We start from the raw sequence: 15,800 nt of genomic DNA on the forward strand, positions 1-15,800 counted from the left end.
GCAGGGGGGCAAGCATCCAAGTCTCACCCTTCTGTGACAGCTATCAAAAAGAAAGATGGGAAAGAAAGAAAAGACTTAATGAGCTTGATTTAATAAATCCCTACAAGACTGGAGAGGATATACTTTCATCAGTGAATCTGGGTGATCCTGCAAACTTGAAATAAATCTTGTTCAGGGTTGAAAATATTTGCTAACAAATTGCAAAGTCTATTTCAGGATTCACCCAGATTTACTGCTGAAAGTCTATCTTCTCCAGCATTGGAGAGCTTTAATAAATCAGGATTTATATGTCTACTCTGTAATGCAAGGCAGTACAATGTCAAAACTACATGTAATACTTAGTATATGATTGTATATGGGTATGTGGAATAGTGAGCTTTATATACAGAATAAAATATTTTTATATTAGTAACCTAAGGAATCTACTCAGGCAGCCATTGGTGTTCCTTCTAAGATCTATAAAAGACATGGCACAACAGCACAAAGCACACATGTGTGGTCCTCTGCTGGTCAGAAAAAGACAATTCAAAGCTAGCAAATAAAATAAAAAGGAGTAAAATTGGATATTGCATCACAAGTACTGATAGTTTAAATCTAAACAGGTCACATTGCATCAGTTTACAAGGTGAGCTAGGACTAGAAGACTTAGAGGACAGAGGACTAGAAGACAGAGGATAACGCTAGTTTGCAGTAAGATAGACTAGGGTAAGATAGAAAGGGTACTGAACGGCAGTAAGGTTACAAGGTAGCATAACTAAGGACATAGCTAATTACAGTAAGGTAGTTAAATTCAAATCAGCATTTATTTCCAGTTTTAATCTATACTTTTTCCACCATTTTTGGTAATAAACTTCAGAATTTTTCTCTCATTATTGCAAAACATAAAAAAAAGTAATTGTTTTTGTGCACATTTCATATTTCAGCAGTTTATTCAGCACAGTGTTTTCCAAAACCACATAATACCTTGTTGCGACCCGGAGAAATTGCAACCTGGAAAGTAAAAAAAAAAAAAAAAAGAGTTATAAGATGTATGCCCAAAGGTTACAATTTCATCTGCTCAGAATGAGGGAAATTGTGACTCAGAAAATCCTAAATATTTCAATAGTCATAAAGAAACATTTACAAAACCACCTTCTATGCTGCTGCAACTTAGGGAAATATTACAGAACAAACATTGAAAGATGACTTATTCCCCAATTGTTACATGTATATATTGTGTGCGATATTCCCAATCCTTAGGTATATTGAAACGATGAGTGAAGGTATGGGAGTGGATGTATTTATTCATAGTTATTTGTTTACCCTGTCTTATCACATAGGCCACCTGGAGGATCCTAAATCAATACATCAATGGATGTCACAGAAGTGACAATAGATAAATAGATAGTTACAGTTTCCAAGTACAGATCCTTTTACCAATAAACCCTCTAAGGGAAAATAAACAACAATCATCCTTTTTTATTAAAGGAATGTAGAATTAAATAGTACCAACACTTGGGGATGCATATACAACAGGATAAATGGAGTAGGGTGATAACTCCCACCATGGATTTATTGACACCTGAGATCTATGACCCCTGCTGTGCTTCTCAAACAACTCCAGACACCTTGGCTCCAGGATTTCTACAAAAATTTGGCTTTGAGTTTTTATTTAAGTAATGGAGTTTAAATTAAGCAATCCCAAATTAGGGGAATTATTTAGGCAACAAGTGTCCTACAAATCACATCCAATAGCCAATCCAAAATCTCCAGTGAGGCCTAAAGCGATCAACTGCATATGACATTTTTCATATTTTCTGTTTGTTAGACAAAGTAAGAAAATTTATATTCTAGACTCAGTGTAGATGAATTATCGGGCGAATACACATACGCTCACCGGGCTCAACACAGCTTGCAGCAATGAAAAAATGAGAAGTAGGTCAAGAATTATTCATGTTAATAATATTCAGCTGCACGATTCAGGAGGATCTGTTCAGCTCTGTCAATAGTGATGCCATAGCAAACAGTTAGCGCACACCTGGTCCCTGTTCTGTGTGCATCTACAGTTCGTTATGTGTCAGTTTGAATCTTTAGTGCTTGAACTTTTTTTGGTAAGTGGTACTTTTTTATGTTACATTTTACTAATTAACAATTGCTTCATTTACACTTTGATTTGATGCGGTTATTTTGACGCTTTTTTTTTTGTTTGGTTGCAAACTAATTTATATCAAGCTGTATCTAAAATAATTAGCACTTTATAATATGTCATCCCATCACAGAATATTATGAATCTAAAGGAAAGGGTCAACAGCATTTTGCATATGGATCAAATTTCTTTATAGTTTGGCTTTGAAGAAATCAAATATTTGAAAAAAAGATTGTTGCCTCAAGTAAGTTTGCTTGGATGGTGTGCATTATTGTGACATTTTGTAATCTTTATTATTATTAGTTTCATATGTCGCTGCAATGTTTTTGTGCCTGGTTTGTGTTTGTGCCTGGTTTGTGTTTTGTGCCTGGTGGCTTGTTAAATTGTAGTTCTGTTGGATCACCAAAGGTTAAAAGATCCTGGGAGATTGTAAAGGAGGTCATATATAAACAAAAAAACTAAACACATTTTCCAAAAGGTCACAATAAAATATTAAGACCACACAGACACAATTCAATTACAATTAACATTTAACAACATTAACAGCATTACCATTGGCTTCTTAATTGCAAAATGTACATTGAAACAATCAAAGTTTAAAAAACAAAAGCAGCTTTTGTGCTAAATGGTAAGCAATGTATGAAATATAGCAACACAGATTTCCATAATCTCACAGGCCAGAATTCTAGATATAGCACTGGATATTGAAGCACCTTACTCGAGCACCCCTCAGACGAAAAAGGATTTTAGAAAAAGAATGTATAAGCATATACATGCCATAAAAGATGGAAAGATGGTCATTCCTTTAGGTCACCACAAGACACAATTTCAATACTGAGGAACTAAGATTCCTGGCTGTAGAACAAGTACTGGAGCACCCCATAGGAGGCAGCTGGGATTGTTGCATTTTACAAAAAGAGGCAAAATGGATTTATCACCTCCATGCAACAAATTCCAGAGGTTTTGAAATATTAAGCTTCCAGCCATTCCACAAATGTACTTTCTAATGTGTATTTACAATTATGGTCATTATTCATTTCTTATATATTGAAAATATTTAATTGATTTGAATTTGTGATTCAAATGGAAAAGCTGTTAAATATGAGGATAGTTATTTTGAACTTTTGGCAAGTAATACGCTTGTTTATCTGGTGATTTAAGGACTATATGGATATGGTGCGCCTCAAAGGACAACTAAATGTACAAGAGCTCCCACTATAAAGATATATTTAAGAAAGAAAATGGCGGCACTGTTTTTGTTGAGTGTTTAAACATGGTGTGTACAAGTGTTATTAATGAGTTAATAATTGGACTATTAGATATAAGTAATTTAAAAAGAAAATAATTTTTCTTTAGCCATACACATTTATATACACTGTGGTCAATGTTTGGGCACATTAATCATATAACGGATATACACTGAAATAAAAAAAGTCGGTTCTCCCCTTTTTCTATTAGATATTGTAAATATTTGCTGATTGAAAAATAGCCCCAAAGTCAATGTCCCCAACTTTCCTCACCTGTTAGGTGGGCCATATGCGCTACATACTGTGTTTCCCTGAAAATAAGATCTACCCCGAAAGTAAGCCCTAGCTTATATTTCACCCTTGCTAATCATGCAAGGGTGAAATATAAGCCCTCCCCCAAAAGTAAGCCCTATTGGCTTCTTCCAAGGGTGTGGTCACCTGGTACACAGAGGGATACCAAGAGGAAGGAGGGAGCAGAGAGAGAGAGAGCAGGAGATTTCAAAAGCACTGGAGCAAGGGGTGAAGAAATCGCAGGGTTAATTAACCTACAGTACTCTGGTGTGACACTAGCACTAAGAGGTTAGTGGATTCTCTTTTCAAAAGGTCCTTGCTGGTATTTCATTCATTAGCAGATGAATGTTAGTGACGTGTCTATTATGATATAGTAGATAGTTAGTTCTCAGATTGTTGGGAGGGAAATAAGAGGTGCAGTTTTCTGTGTGATGTTGAAAGGTACAGAGCTGGATTGATTTCTGGATGGCGAGAGCTGGTGCTGGATTTTCCCATTTATATGCTTTATTATTTACAAAAGGCCCACTTATCGTGCTGTAGTTTCTTATCTTTCTTGATGAAGTGGGAAATTACCACTGGCACCACCCCCTGAATTTACTATTGATGCTTGCATCACCCTAAAGATGCGCTGCACAATGCAGAAGGCCAGTATTGTGCTTTGCATCTCCCTGAATGATGTGACATCTTCCTGGTGATGCGAGTTGTGATGTATTCGGGGCATGTGGCAGGGTGGGAAATTACATTATCTGCTTTGAAATGGTTTTTAGAGTAACAAAACATTACACAACATATAATAAAAATAAAAGTACATATTTTAGTGCACCAAACATCATTGTCCAGTGCCGATTTACATTTTGCCCACTATTATCCCTGAGCTTGATCTAACCATTTGAAATTGTTTGATAAAATATTTTTTTTTGATAAATTCAATTGTTTATGTCTATTTCTTTATTTTTTATAATTATTTTATATATAATTTATGATTATATTATAATAAATATAATTATCATACGCAGGAGTTAATCCTAAGAATTACAGGCCCACAATACAACCAACATTTCTATGCAAAAAAAAAAAAAATAAGATCACTTTTTGCATCAAAAACTGACACAATTAGAACGCTAGGGGGGTTTATTAACCTCCACTCTCCAACCATTTTCAGTAATTTTTAAAATTATGATCACTTTGTATCATTGTTAATAAAGCACTACTACCATCCTTCAACCCACTCCAGGACTCATTTCCTTAAACATATTTAATCCTTTGATCACATAACAGAATTTTACTTTTTGTATACTCACCTAATTTTTAGCATTCATACAGCTATGCCAAATATAAACTTGATTTTTGCAAGCATAAACCCAGTCTTTTTTCTTCCTTTCCATTAATGTATAATTACCTCTGGGGCAGGCAAACCTTAATGTTTCTAAGAACAGTGGTACTCCATTGTGTATATTGATTTTGAGTCTGTATTGCCTTATTTTTTTACATTTTTAAAAGTTAAAAAAAATTAACAATTTTTGATGACCATTGTTCTGAATTTTAGCAATGTTGGCTGCATTTTATGCCATGCTTATAAGATTTATCCTTGAGTCAATAAAGTTTTCCTGCTTTTTATAGTAAAAGAAAGTAACTCAATTTATATTGGTTTATTTTTGAGTATATACGGTTTATAAAAATAGTAACTTTCAGAAGAAATGTTTTAGTGAATAAAATGTGTGCTGGAGAAGTCTTCCATTCAAAGCATCCAAAATGAATGAATTGATTTACAAAAATATGAGCAAGACTGCCTAATTTGCCACACTCTCTCTTAAGTAATTCTTAGAATGAGAGTCTGAAAAGTGTGCTAGTCCAATTGGTGTCATGTACCACTGGTTATTCACTCTTTGATATAGGTCCCAATGATCTGCACACTTTGTGCTATGGTAAGTAATCCTTATTGACTGTGACCACATCACTGTATCATTGTGCTTTTGTAATTCTTGTTTCCACTTAGCCATCGATGGTGATTTTCTAAAGCTTAACTTAGAACTTAATAACGTGAAGAATTTAGTGATTCCCTTCTTCCCCATGGTAGGAATAGTAAAATACATATAAATTGAACTGTATATGGGAAGTCTAGCATGCATAGCTATTATTTGTAGGCTATGTCTTAATTCTTAGATAAGTATGCAGCTCCACAGATGGGATATCATAAATTTTCAGTAGTGACTGGAAAGTTTTATTTTATGGAAAAATATCAATCTTTAATTTTAGTAAGCCCCAGCTGCAGCCATCTAGATAAATTGAGAAGAGACAAATAATTCCAATATTTTGACATCAGGTGTAATATTCAAAGTTGTATGTGACTCTAGTGCATAAATCGTGTACTTGCTCTACATTTGCAAAGAAACTTGTATAGAAGGATTTTCACAATTTGGAATTTGTAGACCTATTTAAAGTGCAATAAGTAACATGAAAATCAAAACAGTTGAGAAAGAAAGATTCCTTTGCGACCCATATCTTGTGTACAGAGCCTTACCCCCAGTAAATAACTTGAGCCAAAACCGAAGCTACAAAATAGTGTAATAGGTCTGAAAGGCCCATGCCCCCCAATTTTCTATATTTTGTCAATATGACTTCACTACAATGGGGTCTTTTCCCCTTCTACATGAAATCAGACAGTAATTGTTGTGTAAAAAAAATACTTGGGTACAGAGATCACAACCGTTCTAAATAAATATAAAAATTTAGGAAGAACATCTTAAATGCTGTTATTCTCCCGACATGGAACGTTCTTGTTTTTTAAGATTAGCCAATTCTGTAGGTAACGCCAAAAGAAACGTCTTGTAGTTATATTCACACATATGGCCAGGTTGCGCTCTTAGTAATATACCAAGAAAAGGTATGGCTAGAAATTCCCAAGAGAAACAAAACTTAGTCTTCATTCTACACAGAAGGATAGGAGGCATTTGTAACAGTAGCATATGCGATTTGGTTAGTTTGAGCTTATAAGAAGCTGCACTATATTGATCGATAATCTTTAGAACAATTTGTAATAATGTTAGTGGTTCGGTTAATATAAGGATGACATCATCGGCAAATAGACTGATCTTGTGTTCCTTTCCTTCTATTTATACACCTATTACTGAGGAATCTGAATAAATTCTCTCTGCCAGGGGTTCAACAGTGAAAATAAGAGGGGATAGAGGACAGTCCTGGCGAGTACCATTCGTGATATCAAAAGATGAAGACAGGGCATCTGATGTAACCACTTTTGCACTTGGGATAGAATAGAGAGACATAATAGCAGATTTAAGCCATCCATTCCAAATTTAAGTACCAAAAGAGGACCCTGTTAAATGTCTTCTCTGCACCTAATGAGAGCAACAGAAAAGGACGATTATGTATTTCCACGTTTATAACAACATTTAAGACTCTTCTGTTACCATCTGGAGCTTGTCTATCCATCATAAAGCCTACTTGATCCGATTAATAATACTCAGAAGTACTTTGGAGAACCCAAGCATTAATATTTTGGCATGAATCCTAATGTCAGAGTTGAGAAGTGATATTGGCCTATATGGGCCTGTAAGAGTAATGTCCTTCCCTTCTTTAGGCAAAGTAATTATTACAGCTTAGCGCATTTCCTTTGGAAATTCCCCTGATAATGCAGCTCTGTTAAATACATTTGAGAGATAAGGGGGTAGCACCTGTTTAAATCTTTTGTATTACTCATTGGGAAGTCCGTCAGTCCCAGGCGATTTATGATTTATGGCGGGATTTATGATTTATGGCATATCTATAGCTCTACATATCTCCTGTAGTGAAAATGGATCAGACAAAAATTGAAGTTGGTTTTCCGATAATTTGGGTAAAGACAGTGGCTCCGATTCATCAAGCCAAATCGGAAGCTCGATGCATGTCCGTATTCACATTCCAGGTGGGATGTATTCAACAAAGTGACGACCGGTCAGGCCTTCTGGGTTGACAATGGTGGAAGCACGACGTCCACGTTTATTCATAGCCACTGATGGCGTTTGGTGGTTCTTGACTATGGATTCGGAAACTTGCAAAATGAAGTCTGAATGATTCACAGGCCTCTGACTATATGTTTTTTGTACATAATGTAGGAATTCCACGGGCACTGCTCAACTAGATGCCTGAAAATCTTTTTGTAGTACTTCTTTTGCCGTTTTCTCATCGCTGGTTAGAATGTCATGGTTTGGTCAGCTCTGTCGACACTTCCCATAGTGTTGTTGTAGTCAATCACCACCTGTGGCTTCATGAATTCTTTCCCACGTTTTGTGTGTACCTGAACAGTGGAGGCATCATGGACAATACTCATCAGGCACACATCTTTCTTGTCATGCCATCTCAGGGCCACCATCCTGCCTTTCTGCCAGGCAACAATTTCTCCTGTCTTCAGCTTTCCTTTTGCAAACAGTGATGGCAGGTTGTGCCTGTTAGCCCTAATGGTTCCATAGGCATCTGTTCTGTGTTGCAGAAGGAACTCAAAGCTCAGGAGAGGTTTAGAAATTGTTAGTTGTGACACAATAGCCCTGACCCAGCAATGGCTTAATGAGGGATAGCACTGAAAATGTTGCCAATCCATAATTGTTGTATCTGGGGCTGAACTGTGTCCCTTTTCCAGTGTACAGTACAGTATTCCAGATGTAGCCAGATGAGGATTCTCACACCATAAAGGTATTCAGGCCAAATCGTGACCTCTTTGACCCAATGTATTGCACCCAGCTGAGGCTTCCCTTGTAAGCCATTAGACTTCCGTCAATGCTGACATCTCTTTCTGGGACATAGGTTTGCTGGAAATTTTGTAGAATCATCTTAGACATTTCCAAAATTTTCTTCAGTTTTGGTGCAGGATGGGTAGTCTCATCAAATTCTTCATTGTTTGCCAAGTGCAGGTTCTTCATGATGAGGGAAAAATAGGTATTCTGGCATGACTGTGTCAAAGAATGGAATGGCAACCATTTTATTCCTGTACCAGTAGCAATTCTGCATGGGTTTGCCCACAACACCCTGCGGGATCACCAGGCCCAAAAACAGCCAGATGTGATCCTTGGTCACAGGTTCCCACTTTCTGCTTCTTGCAAACCTCAGGTATGGAGCACCTTGTTGTTGTCCTACGTACCTGCATAAAACAAAATAAAAAAGGTATTTTAGGATATGTTCTTTTATATTGTGAAGGTTGCAAGTAATATGTTATGCAAACTTGTATGCTGCTCTGTGTTTGCTAAGAAAAAATTAGCAAACAAATTCAAACAGTTAGCAAACACAAGAGCGGCTTACCTGTTTGTCTCTGCAACAATTTTTTCGATAACTTCATAGGTCAAAAACAACTTCAAATATGCCGGGGGGGTTGTCGCATTTAACCTCAATTTCATCCCAGGTGTGCTGGTGAACGGAAATCTTGGTGGTGCTGCTTGGTCCGCATCAAGGTCAATAGGACACCATGTGCGCACAGCACTGACCTCAGGTCCAGAATCGTCACTCAGTTCACTTCCGGGGTCTGATGACAAATCCTGGTGAATTACTATTGCTCAATTCCACAGACCCCAAATCACTATCGCTGCTTTCAAATTCCTCTAAAACAGCAGTTGCGCCATCGAGATGCCTTTTGGATGCCATGTGGTCTCCAGCAATCAGTCAAGAACAATCAAGGTCAAAGACAAAGTGATGAAATGATACATTCGGGAAGTGATTTATAAGACATCAATAGGTCAGATCAAGGCTAATAGTGGGCAAAATGTAAATCAGGGCACTGGGAAATGATGCTCGTTGCACTAAAATGTGTGTTTATATTTTTACTTTGTGTTTTGTTGTGTATTTTACTGTAAAAAAAAAAAAAAAAGTAAAAGCAGATTACATAGTAATCTGCTTTTAAATTTACCGTCCCCAGAATCCATCAGTCAACTGCATCACCCGGAAGATGTCACAGATCTTGCCAGGTGATGCGATGGGGATGTCCCGCCAATAAATTCCACGGGTGATGCCAGCAGGAAATCACCACTGTCATCATCCCTGGTGAAATTTGATAATAAGGCAAATACCAATTTTATCTGTAAATATATGTTCTGTTAATATGAAGTCTTTATTTTTATATTTTTTTCTTATTTAAACATCATAAATACAAATACAGTACAAAAGATTTACCGTATTTTTTGCCATATAAGACGCACTTTTTCTTCCCCAAATCTGGGGGGGAAAAGTTAGTGCGTCCTATACGACAAATGTGTTAAAAAAAATAATTAAAATATTATACTCACCCGATACTCGATCCTGCGTGTGTTTCTGGCTGCAGCGTGTCTCTCTTCTCTCCTCTGCCAGCATCGTGTTCTCTCCTGTCTGTAAAGCAAAGCGAAAGAAGCCGGCACAGCGCCACCTGCTGTTCCCTGTCCTAACTGCCGTACAATAGAAAAAAAGCACAGAGTGATCAGAAGGGGAGTTTGAATGACAGAGTGATCAGAAAGGGAATTTGAATGGCACATGAGTGATCAGAAGGGGAATACCGGTATGAATGGCACATGAGTGATCAGAAGGGGAATAATCTTTCAGAATCTTTTTTTCTAGATTTTCCTCCTTTAAAATTGGGTGCGTCTTATATTCCGGAGCGTCTTATACGGCGAAAAATACGGTAGGCATTATACAGATGAACATTCAACACAGTTCTTACAGTATCTATTGGCAGTAAATTGGACACTTAACAACTGTATGATAACGTGGGTATAGTACTATCTACATCCGAGATCTCTCAAGAAGTTATTTTAATTTTTATTTATTTTTTTTACTTTATTTTGAGGTTTAGAATGAAAAAGACAGGTTAGGAAAAATAATAAAGTAGAGAAAAATTGAAAAGAAGAATTGGGCTGAGGGTAGGGTAAGGAAAGGGGAGGGTAGGGTTTACCAGGGCACTCTACTGATTTTACACGTGAGTGAATTACTCCACCACTCAGTGACGCATTGTGGAAAGATTCTCCTCATCAGGGGCGGCCTGCTGTGAGCTGTATCCGGTTGTAGAGTAGAACTGTATCCAGTAAAACCCTGTCTCCATGAATTTTTCCATGTTTCTTTTTCTCACTGTCATTTCTTCCATAGCATAAATGTCTGCCACTCGTCACAGTCATTGCCAATAGTCAGGGAGATACAGTTTCTATTTTCCATCCGGCTGGTATACATGCAATTGCAGCATTCAATAGGTGGCGTAACAGGATTTGTATGTATAGTTTCTAGGTAAACTTTGTTACATGTAGAAGAGCTAGCTCAGGTCTCCCACAGATATTGAACTTTGTTAGTTTAAGTGTTACAGCCACCACATTGTTCCAAAAAGTGGTTAGTACTGAGCATTCCCAAATAATGTGGAGCAGTGTGCCTGGTGAAGCATAGTACCTCCAACAGGTTGGGTCTGCCTCAGGGAAGATCTTTGCCAGCTTTGTAGGTGCTGTTGTAGGTGCCATTGTGGTAGCATTATATATTTGGTTTCTTGGTATTTGTTATTATAGCTGCTTTATATCTAAAGTGTAACATGGAGCCTTGTTGTGAGTCAGTAGTTGTAACAGGGAGTATTGGGAAGGATGGGAGGGGAGGGTGATGGGGACTAGGAGAGTGCTGAGTGTAATGGTTGAGGTATGGAGAGCAAGGAGATAGTGGGATATGGGGCCATGGGGGAGAGGCAGGTTCAGTGAAATGGGGGGGAGAGGGGCTTTGTGAACAATGGTGGTGACAAGGGGGAGGGGAGAAAAGGGGTTGAGGCTCTGTTAGGAGGATTGAGGGAAGTGGTGAGGAGACTGGAAGGTAGTGGGGGGTTGGAGGTGGGAAGGGGTAGGCGGAGAAAAAGGGTGCTGTACAAGGCAGTGGACCTGCAAGAGGAGAAGTAGCAGAGGGGCAGGAAAAGATGGGGGTGAGGAGCGCCGGGGGCCTGGGGGAGGAGAAGCTTTATCAGGGATAAACAGCCGGAACAATGTGCAGCACTGTTTTGTTACTTGGACACAATTAGGCTTACTGAATGTAAATGGAAGTCACCCATTTGAGATACGACGAGCAGTTCCGACAGAGGAAATCGCTGCACTGGGACCACAAGTATATAGGTTGGTGGATGCGCCTGATAATGTCAGAAAGACCAGGGGGGCTACAGATTTTTCAGGGGGGCAGTCCTCAAGCAGAAGGGTCATCGGCCAGTAAGAAGGGAGTTTGCTGGCTCTTCAGTGAAGGACGTTTCAAGGTTTCTGGGGGGTGGTGTTTCAACATGGAGTTGCAAGCAGAGGTTAAGCCAGTGGAATTACGGATGACCCCAGGGAGGGTAGAACAGTAGCACTCTTTTCTAAGTAGGTACCCAGAAAGGTGAAAGGGGTGCTGTTGGCCACATTGTAGAATGTGAGCGCTTCGAAGTGTCATTGGCGGCGGACAAGACAGAGGGACCATCAATGTCACTGTTGATGATGTTTTCTTGGGATCGAGTTTTTGCTTTCCCCTGTCCCAACCATCTGTGATGGATTGCAATGGGATAAGCAGTGGTTTGATACAGAGGTCAGTGAGTGTGGAGAACTAAGGCTTTTTCTGGGGTGTGGTGAGAGTGGGCTGTGTTAAGGTAAAGGGTGGGGGTGGTAGGTCAGCTGAGGATTCTATACATATGTAACTAGTTTGATTGGAGAGTGCCAGTGTAGCTGGGGTGTCTGGACCGACAATAAACAAGAAACTGGCAAGGATAGCGTTCTGGAGAAAATTTCATGGGGTAGAGGATGTGACTAAGGATTTTGTGGTTAGACAGGTGGTGAAAGGGTATAGGAGGGGGGAAGGGGTGCTGGATTTAAGACAGTCTGTGTTTATTGAGTTGCTACATTGTTTGGGGAGTTGAAATGAGTGTATATAGGTGGGTATAAACTTGCTCTATAGACTAGGCCTGGGGGCATTTTTGGCTCAGGATGTTGAGCGTTCAGCATACCGGGTAAGTTTGCTCATTCAGCATTCAAAGACTGATCAACAAGGGAGGGGGTTTAAGGTTCTGTTTTGGTTGGAAGGAATCAGGGTCTGCCCGGTAGAGGTTGTGGAGAATATGAGGAAGAGGACACTTGGGTGGAGGATGGCAGTAGAGGGGTACTCCTTACATTCCGTGAGGATCAGAGAAGCAACTAAGGCAGCAAAGTGGGGTCTGGGAGAAGAGGCCATCAGAAAGATTGGTATATGGGAATCCAGGAAATTTAAGCAATACGTAAACCCCTATTTGTTTATTTGTAAAAATAAAAGGCTGCTTACAGCCATTTATAGTTCAAAGTTATGTGTTTGAGTGTTTTTGGAGGGCAGGGGTGGGTTGGCAAGCAGGTGTGGAAGGGTAAGTTTCAGATTAGGGGACAGCAAGAAAGGGGTAAAGGTCGGAGCTACCCAGGTCAATTTTCCTGATCATCTACCCTTAATGATAGAGAAGATAAAAAAGGTCTGTACCTGTACATGTGATTGTTCCAAGGCTATTATCCTTGAGCCAGCCTGTGTGGTGGCCACCTGTAGCACGGTTGCTTTTGTGTCCACTGCAGTGTTATGTTGGAGAGTTTCTATTTCTCTACTGAGAGATCCCTCCAAGCATGTTGCCAGGGAGTCCAGGTCTTCTTTAATACGTAGGAATTGCAGAATTGCTTGTAGATCCTCTGGAAGGCTCTGTTCCCCACTGGGAACCAGTGAGGCGTGGCCACGCTGCAGAAGATGCAGAGGAAGAGCTTCTGCTGGATGCCCATGTTCTTGTAAGGTGTTCTCGGTCTTTCTTATGTGCAGAGGCAGAATCCTGCATGTCACTGGGAAAATAGTGCAGCAGACTTGCTCGACAGATCAGTCTTGGACATGGCTACTTGGAGTTGGGCATTAAAGATCTGCTTGTACCGAGCAGGACTCAATCATTTGTGTCTTAGAATGAGCCAGGACCAGCGCAGAGCTCCTGTAAAACGCTGTGCATGCCGCCAATGTGTAGCCATGCCCCTAAATATGAAATCATTTAAAGCTATCAGGTGGGTTTAGATATTAGAAGAGTATTTCAAACTCACCTAAACTGTCCTGTCCTATTAGATGATCCAATCAATGTTTATTGTGACTGAATCATACATGACCATATGGAAAGAAAGGTGTCTTTTTACGAGGGAGGACTGCGGCACAAAGTGTAAAGGTATATTTATAAGTGTAAGTATATTTATAATAAATTCACTGAATTCATAACAATATCCGAAAGAGTGGCTGTCAGCTTCAACAGGCCTTAAACTCTGTATAGCACCCCTATACCTTTGACTAGAATATGAGTGATATTGTATACATATCTTGGGGTATCTGGTAAGGAATATAATTTTCTGTCTTTGATGATTATTTGATAGCCTGCATGTCTGAAAATCTGCACAGTTTCTGTGTTTTTAAGAGTTAGGCTTTTTTGTGGTACCATTATTGTGACTATTATTATATTAATACATTATTGTAATATTAATCTGATGTTCTGCAGCTATTGTTTTCTTTCAGAATGCTTGTGGTCATGACATCTTTAGGATTCTAAAATCATATCTTTCCAACAAAGAGCTTCAGCAAAGATTTACATCATTCATTCAGCAAAGTGAACAGTCTTAACCCCTGATACTGTCTCATTTAAAATATTAAAAGAAATCTTTTTACGTGGCCTGATAATTGAGTAAATTTTTCTTGTTGAGTAACAAGAAAATCTTATTGAGAGGCATTTGGACTTCATAACATTTTTTTTATTGGAAGATGCAAGAATTCAGTTAAAAATCAAAGTACAATAAAAGATGCATGCACTAAACAAAGAAAGTATGGTGATATCAGTGCATTCACTGAAACAGAGCATTGTACTGTGTACATTATCAATTCTCATTTACTACACTTACATGAACTGGATAATCATTAGCAAGCAATTTCAGAACATATAAAGAAGTCTAATTAAATATTTTTATGATACTCTCCTTGATCAGTAGATGCAAAATATATATGAAAGACTCAAAAACCTCAAAGATCTTGCCTATTCTCTTTTCTTTTTCCAAGGAAGATTCAAATCCAGGTCATCCTGTATCATGCATGTGGGTGGTTCTTCAATCCAGTCATGTATGCATGATTGTTTTTGCTCACTAACATTTGCAACATTTAAATTGCGTTCTTTCTATGTGAAAGCTCGTGTTCAGCTAGAATAGAAATTTCGGAGAAGCACAATTCTGAATGTTTAAATTGTTTCGCTCCTGTGTAATTTATTTGTTGTTTAATACGTCTAGAACACATTCTGAGAGGCACTTGTCACATTCTATATATTTAAATCTTTTATTTTTCTTTGCGAGTCTTTTGGTGTTTAGTAGGATTAGATCTGTCTGAGAAACACTTGCAACATTCCATACATCTAAATGGTGTGAGTCTTCTGGTGGGTAATAAGATTAGCACTTTGCGTGAAACACTTGCCAAATTATGACGAATTAAAAGGTTTCTCTGCTGTATGAATTCTCTGGTGCTCAGCAAGATGTGAATGTCGCGAAAAGCACTTGTCACATTCTGAACATGTAAAAGGTTTCTCTCCTGTGTGAATCTTCTGATGTTTAGTAAGATTAAAATTGAGTGAAAAACACTTGTTACATTCTGAACATTGAAATGGTTTCTCTCCTGTATGAGTCCTCTGGTGTTTAGTAAGATTAGAACTGTGTGAAAAATACTTGTCACATTCTGAACATTGAAATGGTTTCTCTCCTGTATGAGTCCTCTGGTGTTTAGTAAGATTAGAACTGTGTGAGAAACACTTGTCACATTCTGAACATTGAAATGGTTTCTCACCTGTATGAGTCTTTAGGTGTTTAGTAAGATTAGAACTTTGTGAGAAACACTTGTTACATTCCGAACATTGAAATGGTTTCACTCCTGTATGAGTCTTTAGGTGTTCAGTAAGATTAAAACGGTGTGAGAAGCACTTGTTACATTCTGAACATTGAAATGGCTTTTCTTCCGTGTGGATCCTCTGATGTTCAATAAGAATATCACTTCTAGAGAAATACTTGTTACACTCTGAACATTGAAATGGTTTCTCCCCTGTGTGATTCCTCAGGTGTTCAGAAAGATAATATTTTCTTGTGAAACATTTGTCACATTCTGAACATTTAAATGGTTTTTCCCCGGTGTGAATT

The 15,800-nt window shown here is 38.4% G+C and overlaps 4 protein-coding genes across 6 annotated transcripts in view; 1 reads left to right on the plus strand and 3 right to left on the minus strand.

Moving 5' to 3' along the window:
- The window catches only part of LOC140327980 (uncharacterized), a 648,380-nt gene that overhangs the window by 522,704 nt on the left and 109,876 nt on the right, over positions 1–15,800 (plus strand). The window lies entirely within an intron of this gene.
- Positions 1–15,800, minus strand: part of LOC140327981 (uncharacterized) — a 91,752-nt gene that overhangs the window by 54,942 nt on the left and 21,010 nt on the right. The gene's annotated exons all lie outside the window — the stretch shown is intronic.
- The window catches only part of LOC140327982 (uncharacterized), a 41,993-nt gene that overhangs the window by 5,173 nt on the left and 21,020 nt on the right, over positions 1–15,800 (minus strand). Inside the window, exon 3 of one of the 3 annotated variants that reach the window (XM_072407243.1) lies at positions 964–990. The exons of 1 other annotated variant lie outside the window; for it this stretch is intronic. The gene's annotated coding sequence lies outside the window, so the exon portion shown is untranslated. Of the gene's footprint in view, positions 1–963; positions 10,300–15,800 lie in introns of those variants that run through there. One more of the 3 variants, XM_072407245.1, reaches the window with a different exon arrangement.
- Positions 14,364–15,800, minus strand: part of LOC140327986 (uncharacterized) — a 22,569-nt gene continuing 21,132 nt past the window's right edge. The window contains 1 exon segment of the mRNA XM_072407251.1: positions 14,364–15,800. This exon segment is cut by the window's right edge and continues 5 nt beyond it. Within this exon segment, the coding sequence (XP_072263352.1) occupies positions 15,029–15,800 (772 nt within the window). The 3' untranslated portion in view covers positions 14,364–15,028.

Source organism: Pyxicephalus adspersus, chromosome 4, assembly GCF_032062135.1.
Source record: "Pyxicephalus adspersus chromosome 4, UCB_Pads_2.0, whole genome shotgun sequence".
NCBI lineage: Eukaryota > Metazoa > Chordata > Amphibia > Anura > Pyxicephalidae > Pyxicephalus > Pyxicephalus adspersus.